This window comes from Eumetopias jubatus, unplaced genomic scaffold (assembly GCF_037043125.1).
Source record: "Eumetopias jubatus isolate StellerSeaLion01/CBP00866 unplaced genomic scaffold, mEumJub1_p1.0 scaffold_7, whole genome shotgun sequence".
Lineage (NCBI taxonomy): Eukaryota > Metazoa > Chordata > Mammalia > Carnivora > Otariidae > Eumetopias > Eumetopias jubatus.
Genome location: NW_028274813.1, coordinates 86804932 through 86829104, shown reverse-complemented (window position 1 = coordinate 86829104; position 24173 = coordinate 86804932). Strand labels below are relative to the sequence as shown.

At 40.8% G+C, this 24173-nt stretch overlaps 1 protein-coding gene across 4 annotated transcripts; it reads right to left on the bottom strand.

Annotated features, from left to right (window-relative positions):
- Window positions 1-349: 349 nt before the first annotated feature.
- On the bottom strand, window positions 350-22212 carry AFG2B (AAA ATPase AFG2B). 4 transcript variants are annotated; one of them, XM_028126709.2, is made up of 8 exons: window positions 21044-22212; window positions 19373-19558; window positions 13642-13800; window positions 10390-10599; window positions 9436-9670; window positions 4638-4768; window positions 3313-3438; window positions 350-639 (listed from the first exon to the last, which is right to left on the bottom strand). In XM_028126709.2, the coding sequence occupies exons 1-8, from the start codon at window positions 22136-22138 to the stop codon at window positions 472-474; spliced, it is 2310 nt and encodes a 769-aa protein (XP_027982510.1). In that variant the 5' UTR covers window positions 22139-22212; the 3' UTR covers window positions 350-471. The 4 variants fall into 4 exon arrangements, with proteins under 4 accessions (XP_027982510.1, XP_027982507.1, XP_027982508.1 ...); XM_028126706.2 differs by having other exon boundaries at window positions 9478-9670; XM_028126707.2 differs by having other exon boundaries at window positions 9478-9670; window positions 10492-10599.
- Window positions 22213-24173: the final 1961 nt, after the last annotated feature.

Genomic DNA, 24173 nt, shown 5'->3' with positions numbered 1-24173 from the left:
GATCTCGGGGTTATAAATTTGAGCTCCACATCGGGTGTAGAGATTACTTAAAAATAAAATCTTAAAAAAAAAAAAATCAGGGGCACCTGGGTGGCTCAGACAGTTAAGCATCTGCCTTCGGTTCAGGTCATGATCCCAGGGTCCTAGGATCGAGCCCCGCATCAGGCTCCCTGCTCAGCGGGGAGCCTGCTTCTCCCTCCGCCTGCCGCTCCCCTTGCTTGTGCTCTCTCTGACAAATAAAGTCTTTAAAAAAAAGTCTACATATACTTTCTTCCCAAATTATGGTTTTTTAATATTTAATATATTAAAGTATTTTAATATACTTTTTAGAAATAAGATGAACTTTAGCTTATCAGGTACGAAGTTTTTTATTTACATGAAATAACACACAAACTCTAAAAGTGCGAAGCTGCAAACTACAGGGCAAATTTACACTTAAATTAATCCTTGGTCAGGGATGTAACATAGTTTTTAAATATCCTCTAAGTTAGAAAATCCTTGTTCCTGAAATAAGTTCTCATATAAAATCAAGTCCTTGTGACTTAAGGATGGCTTTACAGTCTTCAGTGATTTTAGAAAGTGCTCTTGTTTCACGGTGGTTGCTTCTAGTCCATTTTCTTGCAGAGCCAGCAAGGCAGCCTATAAGAAACAAACAATAGGAAATAATTAATACGCTTCATTTTTTTTTTTACAAATTATGGTAACACTTTAAAGAAATTTTTTTTAAAGATTTTATTTATTTGAGAGAGAGAGCACAAACAGGGAGGAGGGGCTGAGGCAGAGGGAGAAGCAGGGATCCCCAACATGGGGCTCCATCCCAGGACCCTGAGATCATGACCTGAGCTGAAGGCAGAGGCTTAACTGACTGAGCCACCTAGGCGCTCCCACAATTTATGGTAATAGTTCAAAATCTGAGGGTAAAAACCTCAGTCCCATTTCTTAGAATTCCAATATTCATGACATTAAAAATATTAAAAAGTTAAATAAGATGATTAAAAGTTGTCTTAACAGACCATTATTTCTTCTACGTTAAATTCTAGCCTTAAATAGAAAAAAAGAAAAAGCAAGTTGCAGCAAAATATATAAACTGTGAGCCCATTTACATATTTAAAGATGAGAGACTATCTTCCTGGTCTCACAGTAGGGAGTTTTTAAACAGGACACAGCACTGATCATAAAGGAAAAGATCAAACATATACTCTATGACACAGCAATTTTCTTTGTAGGTATATACATATATAAAACAGACATATCTACACGTATGTACTAACAGACACATGCAAGATTGTTCATAGCAGCATAATTTTTTTTTAAAGATTTTATTTATTTGAGAGAAAAAGAATGAGAGAGCACAGGAGAGTGGGGGAGGGTCAGAGGGAGAAGCAGATTCCCCGATGAGCAGGGAGCCTGATGCAGGACTCCATCCCAGGACTCCAGTATCATGACCTGAGCCGAAGGCAGTTGCTTACCAACTGAGCCACCCAGGCGCCATAGCAGAATAATTTTTTTTTTTTTAACATTCTTAGTTTATTGATCCTCTCATGAAAAATCTGCACAACCACCACAGATAAAGCCACTGCAGCATCTTTACTCCTTCTGCTGTCCAATCTCCAGCTCACTTTTTGCCAGCACCAACATTGGCTTTTGCAGTCCCCCTGACTTTCTTCACTCTGTTCTTGCGTTCCTTTTGCTGTTTCCTCGATGTCTTTTTCTTCTCATACAGGCCATGTCTTGCAAGTCTGTGTTTGGGTTCATTTTTCTTTGCATAATCCAAGGAATCATAAATCATGCCAAAGCCGGTTGTCTTGCCACCACCAAAATGGGTTCTGAATCCAAACACAAATATGACATCTGGTGTGGTCTTGTACATTTTGCCTAGTTTTTCCCGAATTTCTGTCTTAGGTACTGTTGCCTTTCCAGGGTGAAGAACATCAATGACCATCTGTTTCCACTGAAGTAGTCGGTTAGTCATGAACTTCCTGGTCCGGATAGTTACTGTGTTGTTCATGATGGCGGCCCATAGCAGCATAATTTATAACAAAAAAGTAGTAGCCCAAATGTTCAAAAAAATGGATGAATAAATGCAGTATATTCATAAACCAGAATATTACAAAGCGATGGAAATGCAAAAACTACCACTATATGCAAAACCATAGATGAATTTCACAAACATAATCTTGAATTAAAAAGCAAGCATAGGGCGCCTGGGTGGCTCAGTCGTTAAGCGTCTGCCTTCAGCTCAGGTCATGATCCCGGGGTCCTGGGATCGAGCCCCACATCAGGCTCCCTGCTCAGTGGGGAGCCTGCTTCTCCCTCTCCCACTCCCACTGCTTGTGTTCCTGCTCTCGCTCGCTCTCTCTGTCAAATAAATAAATAAAAATCTTAAAAAAAAAAGCAAACATAAAAGCATATATGGTCCTATTTATATAAAGTTCAAAAGCAGACAAAACTAATCTCCAGTGCTGGAAGTCAGGAGTGTGGTTCCCTTTTGGGAGGGAGACTGGGAAAGCCCCAAGAGAAGCTTCCAGGGCACTGATAATGTTCTCTCTCTAGTTATACAAGTGTGTTCATTTTATTTTAATTCAATGAACTATATCCTAATGATCTGTACATTTTTCTGAATAGTATATTTAATAAAAGTTTATAGAAAGAGAAACATCTATGATGGCTTCTTTTGTTCTCAAAATAAAGTCTAAATCCCTTAAAGTGGCTTACAAGGACCTGTGTGATCTGGCCACTGTCCAGCTCTTCAATGTCATGTTATCTCTCACTCCAGTTGTCCACACATTTTGTTCCCTCCGCCTCAACACCACCCCCCGCGTCCCTCCCTTAGCCTTGTCAACTCTCTCATCATCCTTCCAATTTTACTTTACACATGCCCTCTCTCACAAAGCCTTCTCTGATGTCCCCAAGTCTGGGTCGATGTCCTTCCCAGGTGCTCCCATAACACCCTAAACTTCCTGATTAATCACATATTGTCAATTGCCAATGCAGTATTACAATTTGCCTCTCTGCAACCTGCCACAAACCTGTAAGCTCGGGGAGGGGAGGGGAGGGGAGGGGAGGGGAGGGGAGGGGAGGGAGGGGAGGGGAGGGGAGGGGAGGGGGGGGAGGGGAGGGGAGGGGAGGGGAGGGGAGGGGACGGTAGGGGAGGGGAGGGGACGGTAGGGGAGGGGAGGGGACGGGAGGGGAGGGGAGGGGACGGGAGGGGAGGGGAGGGGTCCTAGCTGTCTGTTTCACCTTACATAGTGCTTGCCACATAGGAATCTTTTAGTAAATGCTGCCAAGTGAATGAAGATCTAATTAACTTACTTCTTTGCAAAGGTTTCCAAGATCAGCACCAGAGAAAAAACAGGTTTCTGCTGCTAAGTTTTCTAAGGAAACATCAGGCCCCACTGGCATGTTTTTTGTACAGACTTTCAAAATAGAAAGCCTGCCCTGGAAAAAAAATTAAAAACAATATGTTTATAATCTTATAACATTTACGTCTCACACAAAACTTTATTAAAATATCTTAAGTTAGTGTTTCCTGTCATACTACAGAGGAAGTATATATATTTATTTAATAAACAATAAGAATCACTTCTGAAGAGGTAAGAAAGAATAACTCATCAATGGCTCATATGATGATGGTAAAAACAATGACATGATAAACTTTTAATACTTTTATAATAATTTTTAAAATAGCCAACTGTAGCTAAATTTCTTTAAGAGACATGATGAGTCCCTGTTCTGGGTACAAACAGTGTTATCAGACATGGTTTAAGAAACATGGGCGCCTGGGTGGCTCAGTTGGTTAAGCAACTGCCTTCGGCTCAGGTCATGATCCTGGAGTCCCGGGATCGAGTCCCGCAGCGGGCTCCCTGTTCAGCAGGGAGTCTGCTTCTCCCTCTGACCCTCCCCCCATCATGCGCTCTCTCTCTCTCTCTCTCTCTCTCAAATAAATAAATGTTTATAAAAAAAGCAAAAACATGAATTATCTAGACACAATTTAAAAATAAATAGACATTTAATTTTTTTAAGGCATTCTCTCTCAAATAAATAAAATCTTTATAAAAAAAGCAAAAACATGAATTATCTAGACACAATTTAAAAATAAATAGACATTTAATTTTTTTTTAAGGAAGGAAGGAAAAAATTCATTCTTTGTCTTTAACCATTCCCTGTCAGTGGCTATGGATGTTAAGGGCAAAGATTTACTGATTCTTCGACTATGGATACACTGTGTAATCTCTCTAATCTCAGACTTTCCCACTGTAAAATAAGGATACTGATGCAAATTATCTCCAAAATGTTTTAAACCCTTTAGGATTCCTCCATTCTAGTTGTAAAACAATGGTGATTATACTTAACAAACTCGGTATTTTGAGTCTGCCACAACAATGAAATAAGGTAGAACTACTTTACTTATAGGCTTATGTTTCTCTGAAAATAGGCCTAGAGTATCCAGCAAAAGCAGATCAAAATTATGATTTTTATGAAGGCCCACTAGGCAAGGGAAGACTGCAGAACTCGGTATGAGACACGTACCACATACATATATATCTAGTTTGGGATTCAATTCTGCTAGGCTCCTTAGAGCTCAGACATTGATGTGTTAAGAATCCCCACATAGACTAAACACGTACAATGATTACCTTTTCATCTGGAGGTGGTATATAGATAATCTTATCTAATCTTCCAGGTCGTAACAAGGCATCATCTAATACATCAGGTCTATTTGTTGCAGCAACAATCATGACATTTCTATTAAAAACTTCTTGAAACTCTGAGGGAAAACACCAACACAAACTAATGTCAGTAAGCTGTTAATTGTTAAATTTTTAAGAAATTATAAATCAGACGGTCCATTTATTTTTAAATAAGCATATCCTTTCCTTGGGGCTGGAATGTTTATATCTCCTATCCAGACTACCTTCTTGATATCAACATATGCTAAAACAAATTATTAATCAAAGAACTACTTTGTGTGTGGTGAAGGGACTGGCCAGTCCTGAGGGACATCTCTCTGGGAGATATGAGAACCAATGGAAAACCTTATACCACAGCAGAGAACACCTACTGAATGCACCTGAGCCCCAAAGAATGATTATAACCTAAGTGGATGATTTGAAAAGACAAAGCATGTGACTAACAGGTGAAGACGTATGGCTATGAATCACTCTGGCTCTCACGTCCTGCAAGAGATTTACTTTGCTTTTTATTTTGCTTTCTAGAGGTAGGAATATGATGACATAAGCTGCAGATATATAAATCCTAGATAAAGATAAGAAATACAGAAAAGCAGCCAGAGCAAAACCTTACACATGCTAAGCATTCAAAATTGTTTGTTGAACTACCAACGAACAAAAGTCCAGGACCAGATGGCTTCTAGGTGAATTCTACCAAACATTTAAAGAAGAGTTAAAACCTATTCTCAACCTATCCCAAAAAACAGAAGAGGAAGGAAAACTTTCAAAATCATTCTATGAGGCCAGCATTACCCTGACCCCAAAACCAGATAAAAATACTACGAAAAAAGAGAACTAAAGGCCAGTATCTCTGATGAACATTAGATGCAAAAATCCTCAACAAAATACTAGCAAACCAAATTCAACAATACATTATAAAAATCATTCACCATGATCAAATGGGATTTATTCCTGGGATGCAAGCGTGGTTCAATATTCACAGATCAATCAACATGATACATCAATAAGAGAAAGAACAAGAACCATATGATCATTTCAACAGATGCAGGAAAAGCATTTAACAAAGTACAACATCCATTCATGATAAAAACTCTCAACAAAGTAGGTTTATTTTTATTTATTTATTTTTAAGATTTTATTTATTTATTTGAGAGAGAGAGAATGAGAGAGAGAGAGAGAGAGAGACAGCACATGAGGGGGGGAGGGTCAGAGGGAGAAGCAGACTCCCTGCCGAGCAGGGAGCCCGATGCGGGACCCAATCCAGGGACTCCAGAATCATGACCTGAGCCGAAGGCAGCCGCTTAACCAACTGAGCCACCCAGGCGCCCTCAACAAAGTAGGTTTAGAGGGAACATACCTCAGCATAATAGAGGCTATATAAAAAAAAACCCCACAGGTAACATCATAGTCGATGGTAAAAAAACTGAGAGCTTTTTCCCTAAGGTCAGGAACAAGACAAGGATGTCCACCCCACCGCTTTTATTCAACATAGTACTGGAACTCCTAGCCACAGCAATCAGACAACAAAAAGAAATAAAGACATCCAAAACAGCAAGAAAGAAGTCAAACTTCCACTATTTGCAGATGAGATGATACTCTATATAGAAAACCCTAAAGACTCTACCAAAAAACTACCAGAACTGAGAAATGAATTCAGGTCACAGGATACAAAATCAATGTACAGAAATCTGTTGCATTTCTATACATTAATAATGAAGCAGCAGAAAGAGAAATTAAGAAAATAATCCCACTTACAATTATACCAAAAATAATAAAATACCTAGGAATAAACTTAACCAAGGAGGTGAAAGACCTGTATTGTGAAAACTATAAAACAGTGATGAAAGAAACTGAAGATGATACAAATAGAGAGAGAGTCCATGCTCATGGATTTGAAGAACAAATATTGTTAACATGCCCATACTACCCACAGCAATCTATAGATTTAACACAATCCATATAAAAATACCAATAGCCTTTTTCACAGAATTAGAACAAACAATCCTAAAATTTGTATGGAACCAGAAAAGACCCCAAATAGCCAAAGCAACCTTGAAAAAGAAAAACAAAGCTGGAGGCATCACAATTCCAGATTTCAAGTTATATTACACAAAGCTGTAGTGATCAAAACAGTGTGGTACTGGCACAAAAACAGACACATAAATCAATAGAACAAAACAGAAAGCCCAGAAATAAGGCCAGAAATCAGCCCACGATTATACGGCCAACAAATCTTTGACAAAGGAGGTAAGAATATGCAGTGAGAAAAAGGCTCTTCAACAAATGGTGTTGGGAAAACCAGACAGCAACATGGAAAAGAATGAAACTGGACCACTTTCTTGCTCTTTTAAAAAAAGATGTATTTATTTATTTGAGAGAAAGGGAGGAAGAGAGAGAGAGCATATGAGCAGGGAGAGAGGCAGAGGGAAAGGGAGAAGGAAAGAATCTTAAGCAGAGCTCAGAGCCCAACGCAGGGCTCAATCTCAAGACCCGGACACCATGACCTGAGCCAAAATCAAGAGTTGGACGCCTAACTGACTGAGCCACCCAGGCACCCTGAAACTGGACCATTTTCTTAAACCATACACAAAAATAAACTCAAAATGGATTAAGGACCTCAATGTGAGACCTGAAACCATAAAAATCCTTGAAGAGAGCACAGGTAGTAATTTCTCTGACACCAGCCATAGCAACATCTTTCTTGTCTCCTGATGCAAGGGAATTAAAAGTGAAAATAAACTATTGGGACTACATCAAAATAAAAAGCTTCTGCACAGCAAAGGAAATAATCAACAAAACTAAAAGACAACCTACTGTATGGGAGAAGATTTTTACAAATGACATATTCAATAAAGGATTATTACCCAAAATATATAAAGAACTTACATAACATACACACAAATAATCCAATTTAAAAATGGACAAAAGACATGAACAGACCATCTCTCTAAAGACAAACAGATGGCGGGGCACCTGGGTGGCTCAGTTGGTTAAGTGACTGCCTTCGGCTCAGGTCATGATCCTGGAGTCCCAGGATCGAGTCCCATATCAGGCTCCCTGCTCAGTGGGGAGTCTGCTTCTCCCTCTGACCCTCTTCCCTCTTGTGCTCTCTGTCTCTCATTCTCTCTCTCTCAAATAAATAAAATCTTAAAAAAAAAAAAGATATACAGATGGCTAACAGATACATGAAAAGAAGCTCAATATCACTCATTATCAGGGAAATGCAAATCAAAACCACAATGAGATCTCACCTCACACCTGTCAGAATAGGTAAAATCAAGAACACAAGAAACAACAAGCGTTATAGAAAAAAAGGAACCCTTGTGCACTGCTGGTGGAAATGCAAACTGGTGCAGCTACTGTGGAAAACAGTATGGAGGGTCCTCAAAAAATTAAAAACAGAACTACCCTATGATCCAGTACTCATACTACTGTGTATTTACCCAGACTATGAAAACTAATTCGAAGGGATATATGCAAACCCATGTTTACTACAGCATTATTTATAATAGCCAAATTATGGAAGCAGCCCAAGTGTCCATCAATGAAGATGTGGTGTACACACACACAGGAATATTATTCAAACATAAAAAAGAATGAAGTCCTGCCATTTGCAACAACATGGATGGCTCTAGAGAGTATAGAATAATGCTAAGTGAAATAAGCCAGTCAGAGAAAGACAAATACCATATGATCTCACTCATATGTGGAATTTAAGAAACAAAACAAACAGACAAAGGAAAAAAAAGAGAGACAAAACAAAAAACAGACTCTTAACTATAGAGAACAAACAGAGGGGAGGGGAGGTGGTGGGCGATGGGGGAAATAGGTGATGGGGATTAAAGAGTACACTTATCTCGATGAGCACTGAGTAATATATGGAATTGTGGAATCACTGTATTATACACCTGAAACTAATATAATACTGTATGTTAACTACACTGGAATTAAAAAAAAATTTCTTTTAAATTGAACTGAATAATCAGAGTGGTTCCCCAGTAATGTGATCTCTCAAAGTAGTGAGTTCCCTATATCTCCATGTATTTTAGCAGAGGCTGACTAAATACTGGTCAGATATTATAGAAGGAATTCCTGCATTATGAGAAAATTTCATTAGAATACCTCACGGGTCCCCTCAAATTCTAGTGTCATATGTTCTTAAGAGCTGTAAGACTCTCCTTCCATGGAATGATTTTTCAAATGGGAAACAAGGTTGAAAACAATGAAAGAATAAAAGAAAAATTATCCATTGGATAACTTAAGGATATCAAACTCTATTTAGAAAGAGACTCAGAAAGGGAGGAAGGGACTTCCAAAGGTCATTTTCATTTCATTATAACTAAGGAAACCCATTACTCAAGAAAATTGGAAGTTTTTAAATTACTAAGATCATTAGTAATTACAATGTTTTGTTTTGTTTCATATAAAAATTTTTAGAAAGGGATGAACACTGGTTCTTCAGGATATAAAAATAAGAATAAACTCCCTTTTCTATTAGCAATATGTAAAGTTATGTTTCTAAATCTTAGGAAAAATAAAATTCACATTCATATATATTTAAGATAACTTATTATAAAATTTACCTCCTTCCTAGCCAAATCACAATTTTTAGCAGGCCTGCAGAAATCCTAACAGAGTCAAACTGAAATTATATAATTCGTTCTATGAGATGCATCCAGCATAGGAAAAGCTAGTGTATATGCAATGTATTTAATGCTGGCCTGGGTTTTTGGTATATTCTGACTAATAAATACCTCTTCATTTTTTTTCAGCTCCTTGTATTTACCCTGTTGATCAGATTTACTTCCTCTTCTCTCTATAGTCTTCAGTCCCACACCATCTAATTCATTTAGAAGAACAGAAAGAACACGTTCTTGAACATTACATTCTGTTTTGCTGATGGATCGAGAGCCCAAGATTGAATCAATCTCATCCAAAAACACAATTGCTGGAGTATTTGCTCTTGCTTGTCGAAATACCTTTGTTTAGGAAAATGAAATTATTGAAAAGCCACACATTATTTAATATTCCAGTGAATATATGCTTTCTGTATTACTACTTATAACTTTTAAAATATAAAAAGAGAAAGATGCTAAGTGTCTAAGAATTGAGGAATGAATACATAGAACAAGAAACAACTCAGTATTACATACAGATTAAAAATCATATTTTCAAAAAATACTTAAACTATGGAGTTTTAAAAGTGATAATGATCAAAAAATCATGATAAAGACATAATTTAGGGCGCCTGGGTGCCTCAGTTGGTTAAGCGACTGCCTTGGGCTCAGGTCATGATCCTGGAGTCCCGGGATCGAGTCCCACATCGGGCTCCCTGCTCAGTGGGGAGTCTGCTTCTCCCTCTGACCCTCTTCCCTCTCATGCTCTCTATCTCTCATTCTCTCTCTCAAATAAATAAATAAAATCTTTAAAAAAAGAAAAAAAAAAGACATAATTTACCCTCAATTCTAAAAGAAAAACAAAAAAAATAAAGCAAATTCACCAAAATGTTAACAGTAGGTAGAGAGTTTACAAAGAATTTATCTAACACTTTCCTACATTTTCTAAATTTTCTATAATCTATATAACTTTTCTAATTAATAAAAAGGCCAGTAATATTTTTAATAACTAAGGTTTATCCTTAAAGCATGCCATGAAAATTCAAAAGGACACTTAACTACATGGGGGAAAATGAACAAACCTGAGACAAGACTTTTTCTGAGTCTCCAACAAAAGGAGAAAAGAGATCAGCACCGCTCACGGAAACAAAAGAACAATGACAGCTTGTGGCCAGCGCCCTCACCAGGGTGGTTTTAGCACATCCAGGGGGACCGTACAGGAGAACTCCCTTTGGTTGTGTCAGGCCCATCCGGACAAATTCCTGAGGGAATTTTAGAGGCCACTCGATACTCTGTAGGTACACAAAAAGAGACAGTTATTTTAGTGTAATGATAAAACATCAAATAATTCAGTAAATTCATTTGTCCACTCAATAATTCTTAGGTATCTGTTATAAGCTGGAAATGCAGTCCATTCTCCATGCACCAACCAGTGATCTTATAACCTAAGTCAGGTCATATCATTTCCTGCTTAAAATTCTTCAATGACCTCCCAACAGAATTAGAATAAAATCCAAATCCTTCCTGCCAGTCATTATAAGGCTTTACATAGCCTATTTCCCAAACACCCTTTCTGTTCCCATCTTAGGGCCTTTATTTGCTATTCTCTATCTGAACACTCCTTCAAGTTCTCTATGTGGCCATCCGTCATCATTCAGTCTCAGCTCAAATGTCATTTCCTTGGAGAGGTCTTCCCTAACCACTCTAAAGCAGTACACCCACCCCCAGCCACTCTACGCTACTGCCCATCTTTTACTTTGGGAGCACTTACTCATTCACTATCTGAAACAATTTTTCCATGTTGATTTTGTCATTCTGCTCCTGCTAGAATGTAAATAAAGTTGACCTCTAAATAGCCATACATAGAATGACACCTTCACAAAGTTGGCACTCCACAAATGTTAACTAAATAGTAAACAAGTCCCCTTTACCTCTGAGGTAGGTGATTTTATTTTATTTATTTATTTATTTATTTATTATTTATTTATTTGAGACAGAGAGAATGAGAGAGAGAGAGAGAGCACATGAGAGGGGGGAGGGTCAGAGGGAGAAGCAGACTCTCCGCGGAGCAGGGAGCCTGATGCGGGACTCGATCCAGGGACTCCTGGATCATGACCTGAGCCGAAGGCAGTCGCTTAACCAACTGAGCCACCCAGGCGCCCGAGGTAGGTGATTTTATTATCATCATAATTTTACAGATGCAGAAGCTCAGGCTTACAAAAGTTAAGTAACTTGCCCAGGTCTTATTTCTAGTGAGGCAAGCAGAACTGAGACTGACCCCAGGCAGTGTAGATCAAGAAGTACAAACTCTTAACTACTGATGTATTGCTTTTCTACAACAAAAGATGAGATCCCTGTACCAAGGGAACCCAGATTTTAGTTGCGGAGACAGACCGGTAAACTAACAATGAGGCCAGTAAAGGGCATTCCACAGAGAAGAACAGTACACACAGAGACACATGAAACTCTAATTCATCTCATCAGTAAGCAGGAACAGAGGTGGAGAATAGGGGAAGCAAGGAACAATAGAGTTGGAAGTGGAAGGAGTCAGACTGTGCTGCACCTTGAAAGTTTCAGTCAACATTGAGGAAGCAGTATGGGGAATGGACTGGAAAGAAATAAAACCAGAGGAGGGAGACCAGTTAGAAGTCTCTTGGAATGACCCAGACTACAAAAATAATAAAGCCTGATGTGTCACAAGCAGTGGCAATGGTGTCAAAGGGATGGACCTGAAACATAAAATGTAACTCTTTTATGTAGGGGCTATGTTCTAAATCCAGAGGGGAAGTTACATATACATATAACAGGACCCAGGCATTTAGAAGATGGGTTTTTCTTTTTTTTAAGCTTTTATTTATTTGAGAGAGCGAGAGCATGAGCGGGGAGGAGAAAGAGCAGAGGGAGAGGGAGAAAAAATCTGAAGCAGACTCTGCACTGAGCACAGAGTCCAACATGGGGCTCGATCCCATGACCCTGAGATCATGACCTGAGCTGAAACGAAGAGTCAGACGCTCAACCAACTGAGCCACCCAATCACCCCTAGAAGACGGGTTTCTGACTTACGACATCGGTGGCTGGCTGTATTCACAAAGGTAGAGAATCCAGGTATGGTGGTGGGACTCCTTAGCTGAGTTTTAGACATGCTGAGTTTGAGATCCCTGTAAGTTACCTGGTAGGCAAGCACCTAACCAATTCTGATGATCAAAAGAACTACCTGCACTGGATATAAAGATTTTCGAGTTAACAGTTTTCAGGGGACAGTTGAAGCCCTGGATATCGAGATCATGGACTCACAGAATGCAACAAGAGGCCTCCCAGGAGCTTGGGACACTAACATTTAAAGTATGGGAAAGGAGTGTTCAGAAAGGCAGGAAAGCTTACCATCTCAAAGCTAAAGAAAGAGTGTTTGCAACAGGAAGGTGTAGCTAATCTCTCATGTACTTCATGAAGAGTAAATGAGACAATGCATGTAAAAAATTAGGGAATATTGTAAATGCACTGATCCACGGACACAAGGATTCTACGATTCAATGCAGAAATAGCTTCTAGTTAAGATGAATAAATTATAGTGATATTTATAAGTCAGTCTTTTGTATGTGCAGTTATAGAAACCTAGTTCTTTATGGCAGGATCACCTGAAGGTAAATTAACAAAATTAACTTCTGAAACTGAAATGCAAGTGAGAGCCTCTGGAAAGCTGTGTCCCTCAGCATCCACAGTGAGAACCAGTAGGCCCCCAGGCCATACTTGTATTATAATTTTGTGCTTTTACCAGTCCCAGGGCAAACTCAGGCCTACAAACTAAAAATCTATATTTTACCACCCACAAACTAAGAACCATTTTTATATTTTTAAATGCTCGGGAAAAAAAATCAAAAGAATATATCGTGACGTGAAAATTACATGATTTCAGTGTCCATAAATAAAGTTACCAGAACACAAGTAATGATTACGAATTATCTATGGCTGCCGCTGCCCCCATGCCATGAAGACAGAGCTGAGTGGTTGCAATAGAGACTGGATGGCCCACAAAGCCTAAAATATTTACTCTCCGGCCCTCTACAGAGAAGTCTGCTGATCCCATTCAGATGATAAAGCCTGTAAAGCAAAAACAAACAGAAGGAAGGTGAGGTAGGAAAGTATGAAAAATGGTATTTGATGCCTATAGAAGGCCAGTTAAACCAGGACTAAAAAGGGCCCCTTGCATTGTGACGTTAGGATGGCATGACTGATGGCAGCCAAGATAGTCTCGGCAACTGCGATTTGTCTTCATCACAAAAGTGGCACACTTAAACCCTACCATTCTACTGGCGTAAGCAATCTCTCTCGATCACCTGTTTTAACTTCAGTTTGACATCTTCGAGGCCACCAATCTGCTCCCAGCCAACAGGCTTGATGTCCATCAGTCCAACGATACTTCGAAATGATGAGGGTTGAATCTTTTTAAAAGCTTCAAGGAAGTCTGCTTCATCAACAGCTGGGTTGTCCTTGTTCTGAAGAAATATGCCCCCAAAAACAAAATCAAGACCAAAAATTACGTGGGCCTTTTTTGTGGTATAGGAGCACAATTTAAAAAAAAAACAAAACACAAAAAACCTTCCTTTGAATTTATAAATCTATTTTATCATTATAAAAAATCTTTCATACACAAGACAAAAGAATTAAATGTCTCCTCCCCCAGCTTTCTCCACTGTGCATCTCTAGAGGATGGCAACCGTTTCCTATGTACTCCAGCAGTATGTTTTACGACAGTCCGGATATATACATCCTTTCAAACAGATACATAAGTGGGACCCTACTGTACCAATTAACCTGCATTTTTTTTTTCTGGCTCTGGTGGCAGAGCCTGCAACTCTTTTTTTTTTTTTTTAAGATTTTATTTATTTATTCATGAGAGACAGAGAGAGAGAGAGAGAGAGGCAGAGGGAGAAGCAGGCTCCCAAGGAGCAGGGAGCCCGATGTGGGACCTGATCCCAGGACCCTGGGATCATGACCTGAGTTGAAGGCAGACGCCTAACCATCTGAGGCACCCAGGTGCCCTATCCTGCATTTTTCACTTATATTAGAAATCTTCTCTTATCAATTAATACAGTTCAACCTCACTCTTTTTGACAACTGCAAAAGACACCATTGTATAAGGGTACCGTAATTTAACAGCATCCTTCTGTTGAATATTAGATTGTTTCCAGTCTTTTGTTATTAAAAACAAAGCTACAGCTGAAAATGTTTGTGCACATGTTCAAGTATTTTATATAGTATTTCCTCCAAGTAGAATGCACATTTACAATTGTGACAGGTATTACCACACTGCCCTCAAAGCTGCACCGCTAATATAAAGCTCTTCTTCCCATACCTCTCCAGCACTGAGAGCATTACCAAACTTTTAAATTTCTGCCAGTGTGACAGAGGAAATGGTACTCACTATTGTGTTAATTTCTTCAATCTGAAGAGTGAGGTAGAGGGAATATGGAATTAGAAAATCAGCGTTTTTACAATCACATATAGTAAAGACTGATCGGGGCAAGAATAATTCATGGATGCAAAACAAGGGAAGGGGAAGTGTGACAAGGAACGTGACCTCAAAGGGCCTCCTCATAGATTTCTTATTAGTTGCAAAGGGAAAAATAGCAGCTATACAGTGGAGAAACTGGACAAAACCCTGACTGGTTGATCATATCAATCACTAAGTAGGGACATCACCAATGAGGGGCAGGGAGACATCTTGTCCTTTCACATGTGATACCTTAGGAAGGACACACCATCACTTATGGAGTATTCCAAACTGGCATATGTAACCTGAATCTATGAAAAAATATTAGACAAACCCAAATTGAGAGACATTTTATAAAATCACTGACCTGCATCCTTAAAAACTGTCAATGTAAAATATCTCATTAAAAAAAAAAAAAAAGCTGGGGTGCCTGGGTGGCTCAGTTGGTTAAGCGGCTGCCTTTGGCTCAGGTCATGATCCCAGGGTCCTGGGATCGAGTCCCACTTTGGGCTCCCTGCTCCATGGGGAGCCTACTTTTCCCTCTGTCTCTGCCTCTCTCTCTCTCTCTCTCTCATGAATAAATAAAATCTTAAAAAAAAAAGCTGGGGCGCCTGGGTGGCACAGTCAGTTAAGCTTTCAACTCTTGGTTTCGGCTCAGGTCACAATCTCAGGGCTGTGAGATCAAGCCGTGTCAGGCTCTACGCTGGACAGGAGCCTGCTTAGGATTCTCTTCCCCCTCTGCACTCCACCCCACATACTTTCTCTCCCTCTTAAAAAAAAAAAGCTAAAGGAGAATTGTAGATTAAAAGAAACTAAAAACTAAACACAACGAACTAGATCTTGTACTAGAGGGAAAAATAATGCTAAAAAGACCAAGACAACTACCAAAATCAGAGTACGGGCTGTAGATCTGATGATGTTTTCTGTGTTAAATTTCCTGAGTATAATGATTATACATAACCACACTATGGTCTCATATGGGGACATATTTTTTCTTAGGAAATGGATAATGAATGGGTTATGATGTATGCAACCCATCCTCAATTGATTCAGAAAAAGTAAGTAATATGTGTATACATATACATTTAGAGACAGAGAAAGAGAGAGAAAATGATAAAGCTGATTTGGCAAAATGTTAAAAATTGATGAATCTGGATGGAGGGTTTAGCAGGACTTCTCTATTTTGCAACTTTCCCTAAACTTTTTAACTATTTCAAAATAAAGGGTTAAAAAAAAGATTAATTTTTTAAAAAAATTTATTGTTCACTTTGGCAGCACATATAACTAAGGTTTATTGATTTATTTTAGAGAGAGAGTGAGACAGAGTGCATGTCGGAGAGGGAGAGAGAATCTCAAGCATACTCTGCACTGAGCACACCCGAGGAGGGGCTTGATCTCACGACCCTGAGATTAAGACCTGCGCCAATACCAACAGTTGGACGGTAAACCGACTCTGCTACCAAGGTGCCCCTGAAAGATATTTTAAAGAAAGTAAAGTTGAGGATTTTCACGTTTACTGGCTATTTGTAATCCTTTTACTGTCTACTACCTGTTCTTATCTTATTACCCATTTTTCCTTGGATTGTTGGTCTTACTGATTTGTGAGAATTCTTTCTATATCAAGGTAATTGGTCCTTTTGTCATAGCCCAAAAGTATTTTTCCCAGTCTGTCTCGTCTTTGTTTATGTATTGTTTTGCCATCCCCAAATGATCAAATTAATAAATCATTTCCTTTTTGACCAATAGGTTTTATGTTATGCTTAGAAAGGCTGTGTTTGGGGCGCCTGGGTGGCGCAGTTGGTTAAGCACAGGACTCTTGGTTTTGGCTCAGGTCTTGAAATCAGGGTTGTGAGATCCAGCCCCGCCTTGGGCTCCAAGCTCAGCATGGAGTCTGCTTAAGACTCTCTCTAAAATAAATAAATAAATCTTTAAAAAAAAAAGTCATCTTCACTTTAAGATTATAGAGAATCTTTCTTGTAATTTCTTTGATCATTCTAGTGAAGCAGATGTTTTGTTAAAAACTGCTTACATTTATAATATCTGTATTATATTTAAGATTTACTCTCATATCAAATTCTTGAACACATTCCTTGTCTGCCCTGGTAGCAACAGCCCCTCATCTGCCTGAGGGGCAAAGAAGAAAAAGATGAAGCCAGTACCTTCCCAGATTCCTGTCCCTTCTTCCTTCCACTTCCCTTAGTTGTTTATGAACTCAGTCATCACTTGTAAATATGGCTGGGCAGGCCCCTCCTCAAGTAGCAGCTGGCTGGTCCACCTAAGCCAGGGTGCTTAAGGTCAAACCTGGAACCTCAAAGCAGAGGGAATCCTACATATAAATCTCCCTTCCCAGCCCCTGGTACTCTCCTCCTCCCTTCATAAGGCATAGAGTCTCACACCTCTACGCATGAGAAGTGTCATTCAATGTTCAAGCAGCTTTGATTCTAAACCCAGAAGAGAACTTACAAGTTCACATAACTCCTTCCCCACCTTCATTGTACGTGTAAAAATAAATGGAAATGAGGAAGGATGTAAATTATGTAGGTAAAAAGGTTCTTAAAACTTTGGATGATAAATCATCCTTTTATAATTTAAACAAACTCAAATTGGTTTTTAAAATTACAAGATCAAAGGACAATTTTAATGTTGTAATAGTTACAACAGAGATTGAAAACTTCATCTCAGAATCCTCAGGGTACTGAAATTAATTTTTTTCTGAAGGGGTTTAGGGATTACGGATTACTTATTACATATAGGGTGAAGAGATTTTCCAATGCATAGTGTTGAAAACTATTATATTTAAGCTAACATCCTAAATATTTCTAAGAAAGGTAGTCATGAATTAAAGATTTCAATATCAAGGACAAAGTTAAAGATTTTATTTATTTATTTGAGAGAGACAGAGATAGCGACAGAGATAGCAAGAAAGAGCACGAGCAGGGAGGAGACGGAGAAGCATGGGGAGCCCGACACGGGGCTCGATTCCAAGATGCTGGGATCATGACCTGAGCTGAAGGCAGGCACTTAACCGACTGAGCCACCCAGGGGCCCCTCAAAGATAAATTTAAATAAAAATTCCAGGCGCCCAATCTTCTCCTGGGTTAGAAAAGGTTATCTTCCCCACAAAATATTGATTTATTAATAAGAAAGGAAAAAACAGATGCAACGAGAACACAGTATTTCTGTGATCCTCCTGCCCAAAATGCAAAGCTGAATCAAATCATGAGGAAACATCAGTCAAACCCAAACTAAGGAATAGTTTACAGAATAAACAACCTGTAGTCTTAAAAAATTAGCTGTATCTCTGGGTGGCTCAGTCGATTAAACAACCAACTCTTGGTTTCAGCTCAGGTCATGATCTCAAGGTTGTGGGATCCAGCCCCACACTGGGCCCCACACCAGGCACAGAGTCTGCTTGTCCCTCTCCTTCTGCTCCTCCCCCAGCTCGCACGCACTCTCTCGCACTCTCTCAAATAAACAAATAAAATCTTTAAAAAAATTAAAAATTAAAATTAAAAAGGTAGCCATAAAAGAAAGATTAAAGAGTGTTTCTAGATTAAAGATTACTGGGGAGCCTGGGTGGTGTAGCTGATTAAGCATCTGACTCTTGGGTTTCAGCTCAGGTCATGATCTCAGGGTCCTGGAATTGAGCCCCGTGTCAGACTCCAGGGAATCTGCTTGAGATTCTCTCTCTCCTTCTCCCTCTGCCCCTCCTGCTCATGCTGTCTCTCTCTCTCTTTCAAAAATAAATAAATAAAATCTTAAAAAAAAAAAAAAAACAAAACACTAAGAAATCATGATAACTAGATACAATGTGTAGTCTTGGATTACTATTTTCTTTTAAAATTTCTGCTATAAAGGAAATTATGGGACAGATAGTGAAATTTGGATAAGGTCTATAGATATTAGGTAAAAGTATGTCAGTATTAATTTCCTCATCTTGATAACTGTACTGTGGTTAAAGTCTTTGTTTGTAGAAAATATACACATAAGATTTTAAGGTTAATGGGCCATCATGGCTGCAGTATATTCTCAAATGTCTCACATTATATACATGTATGTGTGTGTGTGTGTGTGTGTATATATATATAAGAGAAATATACCTATATGTAAATATATATAAAAACACAGATGAAGAGGAAAAGATAAAGTAAAACTGGTAAAATGCTACATTTGGAGAATCTGGGTAAAGTTATACAGAAATTCTTTGTACTATTTTTGCCACTTTTCTCTAAGTCTGAAATTGCTTCAAAATAAAGAAAAATTAAAAAGAAATATGTTTGACTCTTCTGGGGCCACACTGTCTTTTTCCTGGCTGCTCTGAGCTTTGGCACTAGGGAGTTACTATGGGAATGAGGGAACATGCCCTAGTAGACCTGGAAGACTCAGCCCTCCATCCCCACTTTCAGTCATATGCTAGTCCCGGGGAAATGAGATGTAAAAATATATGTAAGAACCAGCTGTGAAAGGTATTTAAAGTTCCAAGAAAATGTACTTACCACTTGTTTAATCCCTAAATTAGTCTGTTATAGTAATGAAAAGATCAACATACAGGGTCACACATCAATACTTCCTACCTTCTCACTATGAAGGAGCGCATGCAGGGCAGCCTCCCTACAAAGTGCAGTCAGGTCTGCACCAACATAGCCAACTGTCATTTCTGCAAGGAGGCTCAAATCGACTTGACTGGAAATGGGCATCTTTGAGGTAATCACTTGGAGTATTGCCTTTCTTTGTTTAAGTGTGGGAGTCCCAATGACAACCTGTATGCAAAGCAAAAAAAGAAAAATTAAAGTTTCCACAGTTTAAAATATTATGTAGTATTTTTATCCTCTCAAATGTGTATAACTTAGAAAACAAATTTGGAAGCAGAACTATGTACCCTTAAGCATACCACAGATTCTGAATATATTAAAATCCTAATTTTCCAGAGGAGTAACAATAGCTAGACAGTTGCACGATGAAAATTACATATAGATCTTCCTCAACTTAAGATGGGGTTACGTCCCAATAAATTCATCGTTAAGTTGGAATTACAGTAAGTGGATAATGCATTTAATATACCTAACCTACTAAATATCACAGCTTAGCCTTGCCAACTTAAATGCGCTCAGAGTATTTACATTAGCCTACGGTTGGTCAAAATCATCTAGCACAAAGCCTATTTTATAATAGTTTTGAATATTTCATAAAACTTATTAAATACTGTATTGAAAGTGAAAAACAGAATGTTTGTATGGGTATAAAATGGTGGTCAATATGTTGATTGTTTACCCTCATTATCTCGTGGCTGTCCAGCAGCATAAGAGAGCATCTTACTGCATATCGCTAGCCTGTTTTCTACTGAATGCGTATGGCTTTCAGATCATCATAAAGTTGAAAAACCATTAAGTCGAATCATTTTAAGTTGGGGGCCCTCTGTAATTCATTTAACAACATTTTGTTATTTTTTAGAACCTACCAAGTTCTGCGAGCCAGGGATGCAACAGTAAACCAGATAGTCTAGATCCTTGCCCTTAAGGATTTTATTCAGGAGACAAGTACCAGATAGTGCAAAAAAGAAATCTGCTCAAGTTCTGCAAAGATTAAGCTAACAGTGTGCAATTATTATCCATCTCTTTAGAATCCTGACACAAAGTTCAAACATCACTTAAATTAATCACTATTCAAACTATTTAATCAAGAATCAATTTGAGACTAAAGTTTATAAAATAGAGGGCAGCTTTGAATACTCAATCTTCCCGGCAACTCAGGGAGCAATTGTGGGTAATTTCTCACTTGTGGGACAGGATGCTGGTGTCCCCACAAGGAATGAATAAATTCAGAACAGTTAATGCCTGCTTTGATTTAGTTCTTTCCGTCCTTCTTTTTATTTCCATAAACTTATTTCTTGAGGCTATCCTACTTTAAATCCTTATTCCAAATCCACAAGAGTTTAATTACTATGCTTACAGCTGACCTAGTTCCCTTAAAAACTAACGTCACTGACTGTACTCATCTTCAGGACCTGCACAACACAATTAATCCCTAAAGGCCACCTTGCTTCTCGGGACAATTTGACTCTGGGCTAAAACAGGTCCTGGCTCACAGATCGCACAAGGGCAGAGAACGTGTTCTCTGCATTACAAAAAGCCCCTGACTCCAGCCCGACTGCCAAACCTAAGTGGCAAAACCCTCAGGGCAGCCAGCCAAAGCCAGAAGAGGCCTTGGTTCCAGGGACAAGGGGCTGGCAGCCCGGGCCTACTTACCTCTCGGTCAAATCTCCCCGGTCGGCGCAGCGCTGGGTCTAGAGCGTCTGGCCGGTTGGTGGACGCCACAACCACCACCTCGCGGTCCCCACTGATGCCGTCCAGCAGCGTCAACACCTGGGCCACCGCGCGGCTCTCGGCGGCTCGGTGTGGGCCGCCCCGACGGGGACACAGTGCGTCCACCTCGTCCAGGAAGAGGAGGGTGGGTCTGCGGCTGGCCAGCTCCCGCGCGCGCTCGAAGACCTGCCTCACGTTCTCCTCGGTCTCCCCGGGCCGCGCGCCCTGGAGCGCGGGGGCGCTCACTGCCAGCAGCTCCGCGCCGGCTTCCCGGACCACGGCCCGCACTAGCTGAGTCTTGCCCACGCCGGGGGGACCCGCCAAGAGCACCCCGCGAGGCACTGCTAGCCCCAGGGCCGCCAAGGTGCGGGGGTAGCGGAGCGGGAGGCGGAGGAGCTCCCGCAGCGAGTCGGCCGCCTCCGAAAGGCCCCCCAAGGGCACCTCGGGCTGCGGCTCCGCTTCGGACGGAGGCACCCCGCTGAGACTGATGCGGGTGCGAGGGGTGACCAGCCCGGCCGGGTCCGGGCTGGGCGCCCCGCTGACGATGTGCAGCGCGGCCACGGGCCCGGGAGCCCCCGGTGGAGCGGCCACCACGTGGCCCCGGGAGACCGGTCGGTTCCTCAGAAGCTCCTGCGCCGCCTCCAGCACCGCGGCTGGATTCAGGGCACCGGGTGCGCCCGCCCGCTCCCGCAACACCGGCCACACGGTGAGGAGCCGCAGGGAGGGGCAGGACACCAGGCGGAGGCTGCGTAAACTGAGACTCCCCCGGAACCCCGAAGCCCCCACAGCCGTCCCGGGGCTCGCACACTGCGGATCCAGTTGCACAAAGCCGTCTGCTCCGTCCCGTCGCAGCCAGGCGGCGCAGACACAGGAGCCGCCGTCGGGCAGAGAGATCTTCACCGCCGAGCCCAAGTGTGCGCCCAAGGCGCGGAAGGCGGCCGGGCCCAGGCGACAGCGCTGCGTGCCCCGGTCCCTAGCGTCTAAGGGTAGCACCTTTAAGAGCGGCTCTTCGGGAAAGGAACCCGAGTCTGGAGCCATTGCACACACAGAAGCCCAAGCCGAGGAAAGTAGGGCAGGAATTCCACCCGGGCGGGAAAATCAGGTACACCGCGGTCCCCGGCCGGAAGCAGGTGACGCGCATGCGCCAGGGATGACTCAGTTGCTAGCCCAGGAGTGAAGGCTGAAAGGGCCAATCGGAAAGTTAGATGATGCTCAGGCAGTTGGTGTTGTGGTGTCGGATTTGACGAAACCCAGTGGCCCATTCCAGGGCTGTATGGTAAAGGCCTTAGTTACGGGTGTCTGGGAGGCCTCATAAACGAGCTTCAGGAGGTCATTAAGCATATACATAGGTGATCTAGAGAGTCCCCCGCATAGCATACTCTCCCTGGCTCTCAGACTTGAGCATCACCACCAGCGCTTTGTGAACGAATTTAAGCTGTCTCTGTGGGCACAATATTTTGGAGTGCTGTGGTGCTAATATCTAAGGTGACTTGGAGTAGCTAAGAAATACAGCCTTGGCGCCTCCCATGGATCTGGGTTCTAACATGTTCAGAAGGTCCAGGCATGCCTTTCCTATAGCAAATCACCAGCATTGCCAAGAGAAAAGCACAGTGTAGCATTTTCAAAACCAGGCCATCTGACATTTAGTGGCACACCAATATATTCTGCTCAGATTCTTTACTCCTGTAGGGGCCACTAGCAGGCGGGCCAAACTGTACCACAATGGCATATTATTTGGAATTGAAGCTGCCTGGGGAACAGCTGGTTCAAGGGCACTCAGACTCTCCACTGTCCCCGGAAAGCAAGAAAGAAACCTCCCATGTGAAAGGTACCCTCTCTGTACTAAGAAGTAAGAAGAAGACATCCTTATCACCAGAGATAGGAACTTTAAAGCTGAGACAGCTGTAGAAACAAACCTTGTGCCTTTTTTACTAATCTACTACCTCGGCCCAAATTCCACTTTGAATTCCTTACTAATTAAAGCTCCCAAACATCTATTTTATTTTATCCTGTCAATTCCTCACAGATTTATTGTCTTTTTGTCTAAAAAGCGTAAAAACTGCCTGCCTTGGTCATTTCTTTGGTCTCAATTTCATTATTGGGCCTCTGAGCCCCTAATAATACAACTTTGGGGTTTTCCTCTTAATCTGTCTTGTGTAAATTTAATTCTTACTCCAGCTGAGAGACCTTGAAGGGCAGAGAGAGACTTTTTCCTTCCCTACACTTCTCTGCATGTTCTTTGACAACAACTTAATCATAACCTCTTCTGTTCATCTGATAAGTGCTTATTGCCTATTTGGTACACAGGCCTGTATCAGAGGCGATGCCTGACGACATTATTAAGACTACTGCCTGCTATTCTCTTTCTGCCTTTCTTCTCCCTTCCCCACTGGGGATTACACTTTTTTTTTTTAACTTAAAAAAAGTTTGTAAGTTTATTTTAATTCCAGTATAGTTAACATACAGTGTTATATTAGTTTCAGGTGTACAATATAGTTATTCAACAATTCTATACATTACTCAGTGCTCATCATGATAAATGTACTCTTAATCCCCTTCATCTATGTCACCCATCCCCCCACCTACCCCCCCTCTGGTAACCATCTGTTTGTTCTCTATAGTTAAGAGTCTGTATTTTGGGGGCGCCTGGGTGGCTCAGTTGGTTAAGCGACTGCCTTCGGCTCAGGTCATGATCCTGGAGTCCTGGGATCGAGTCCCACATCGGGCTCCCTGCTCAGCGGGGAGTCTGCTTCTCCCTCTGACCCTCTTCTCTCTCGTGCTCTCTCTCATTCTCTCTCTCAAATAGATAAATAAAATCTTTTAAAAAAAAAGAGTCTGTATTTTGGGTTGTCTCTCTCTCTCTCTCTCTTTTGTTCATTTGTTTTTTAAATCCCACATATGAGTGAAATCATATGGTATTTGTCTTTCTGTGGCTGTTTTTATTTTGCTTAGCATTATACTCTCTAGCTCCATCCATGTTGTAGCAAATGGCAGGATTTTAACTTTTTATGGCTGAATAATATTCCATTGTGTATCTATACCATATCTTCTTTATCCATTCATCTGTTGATGG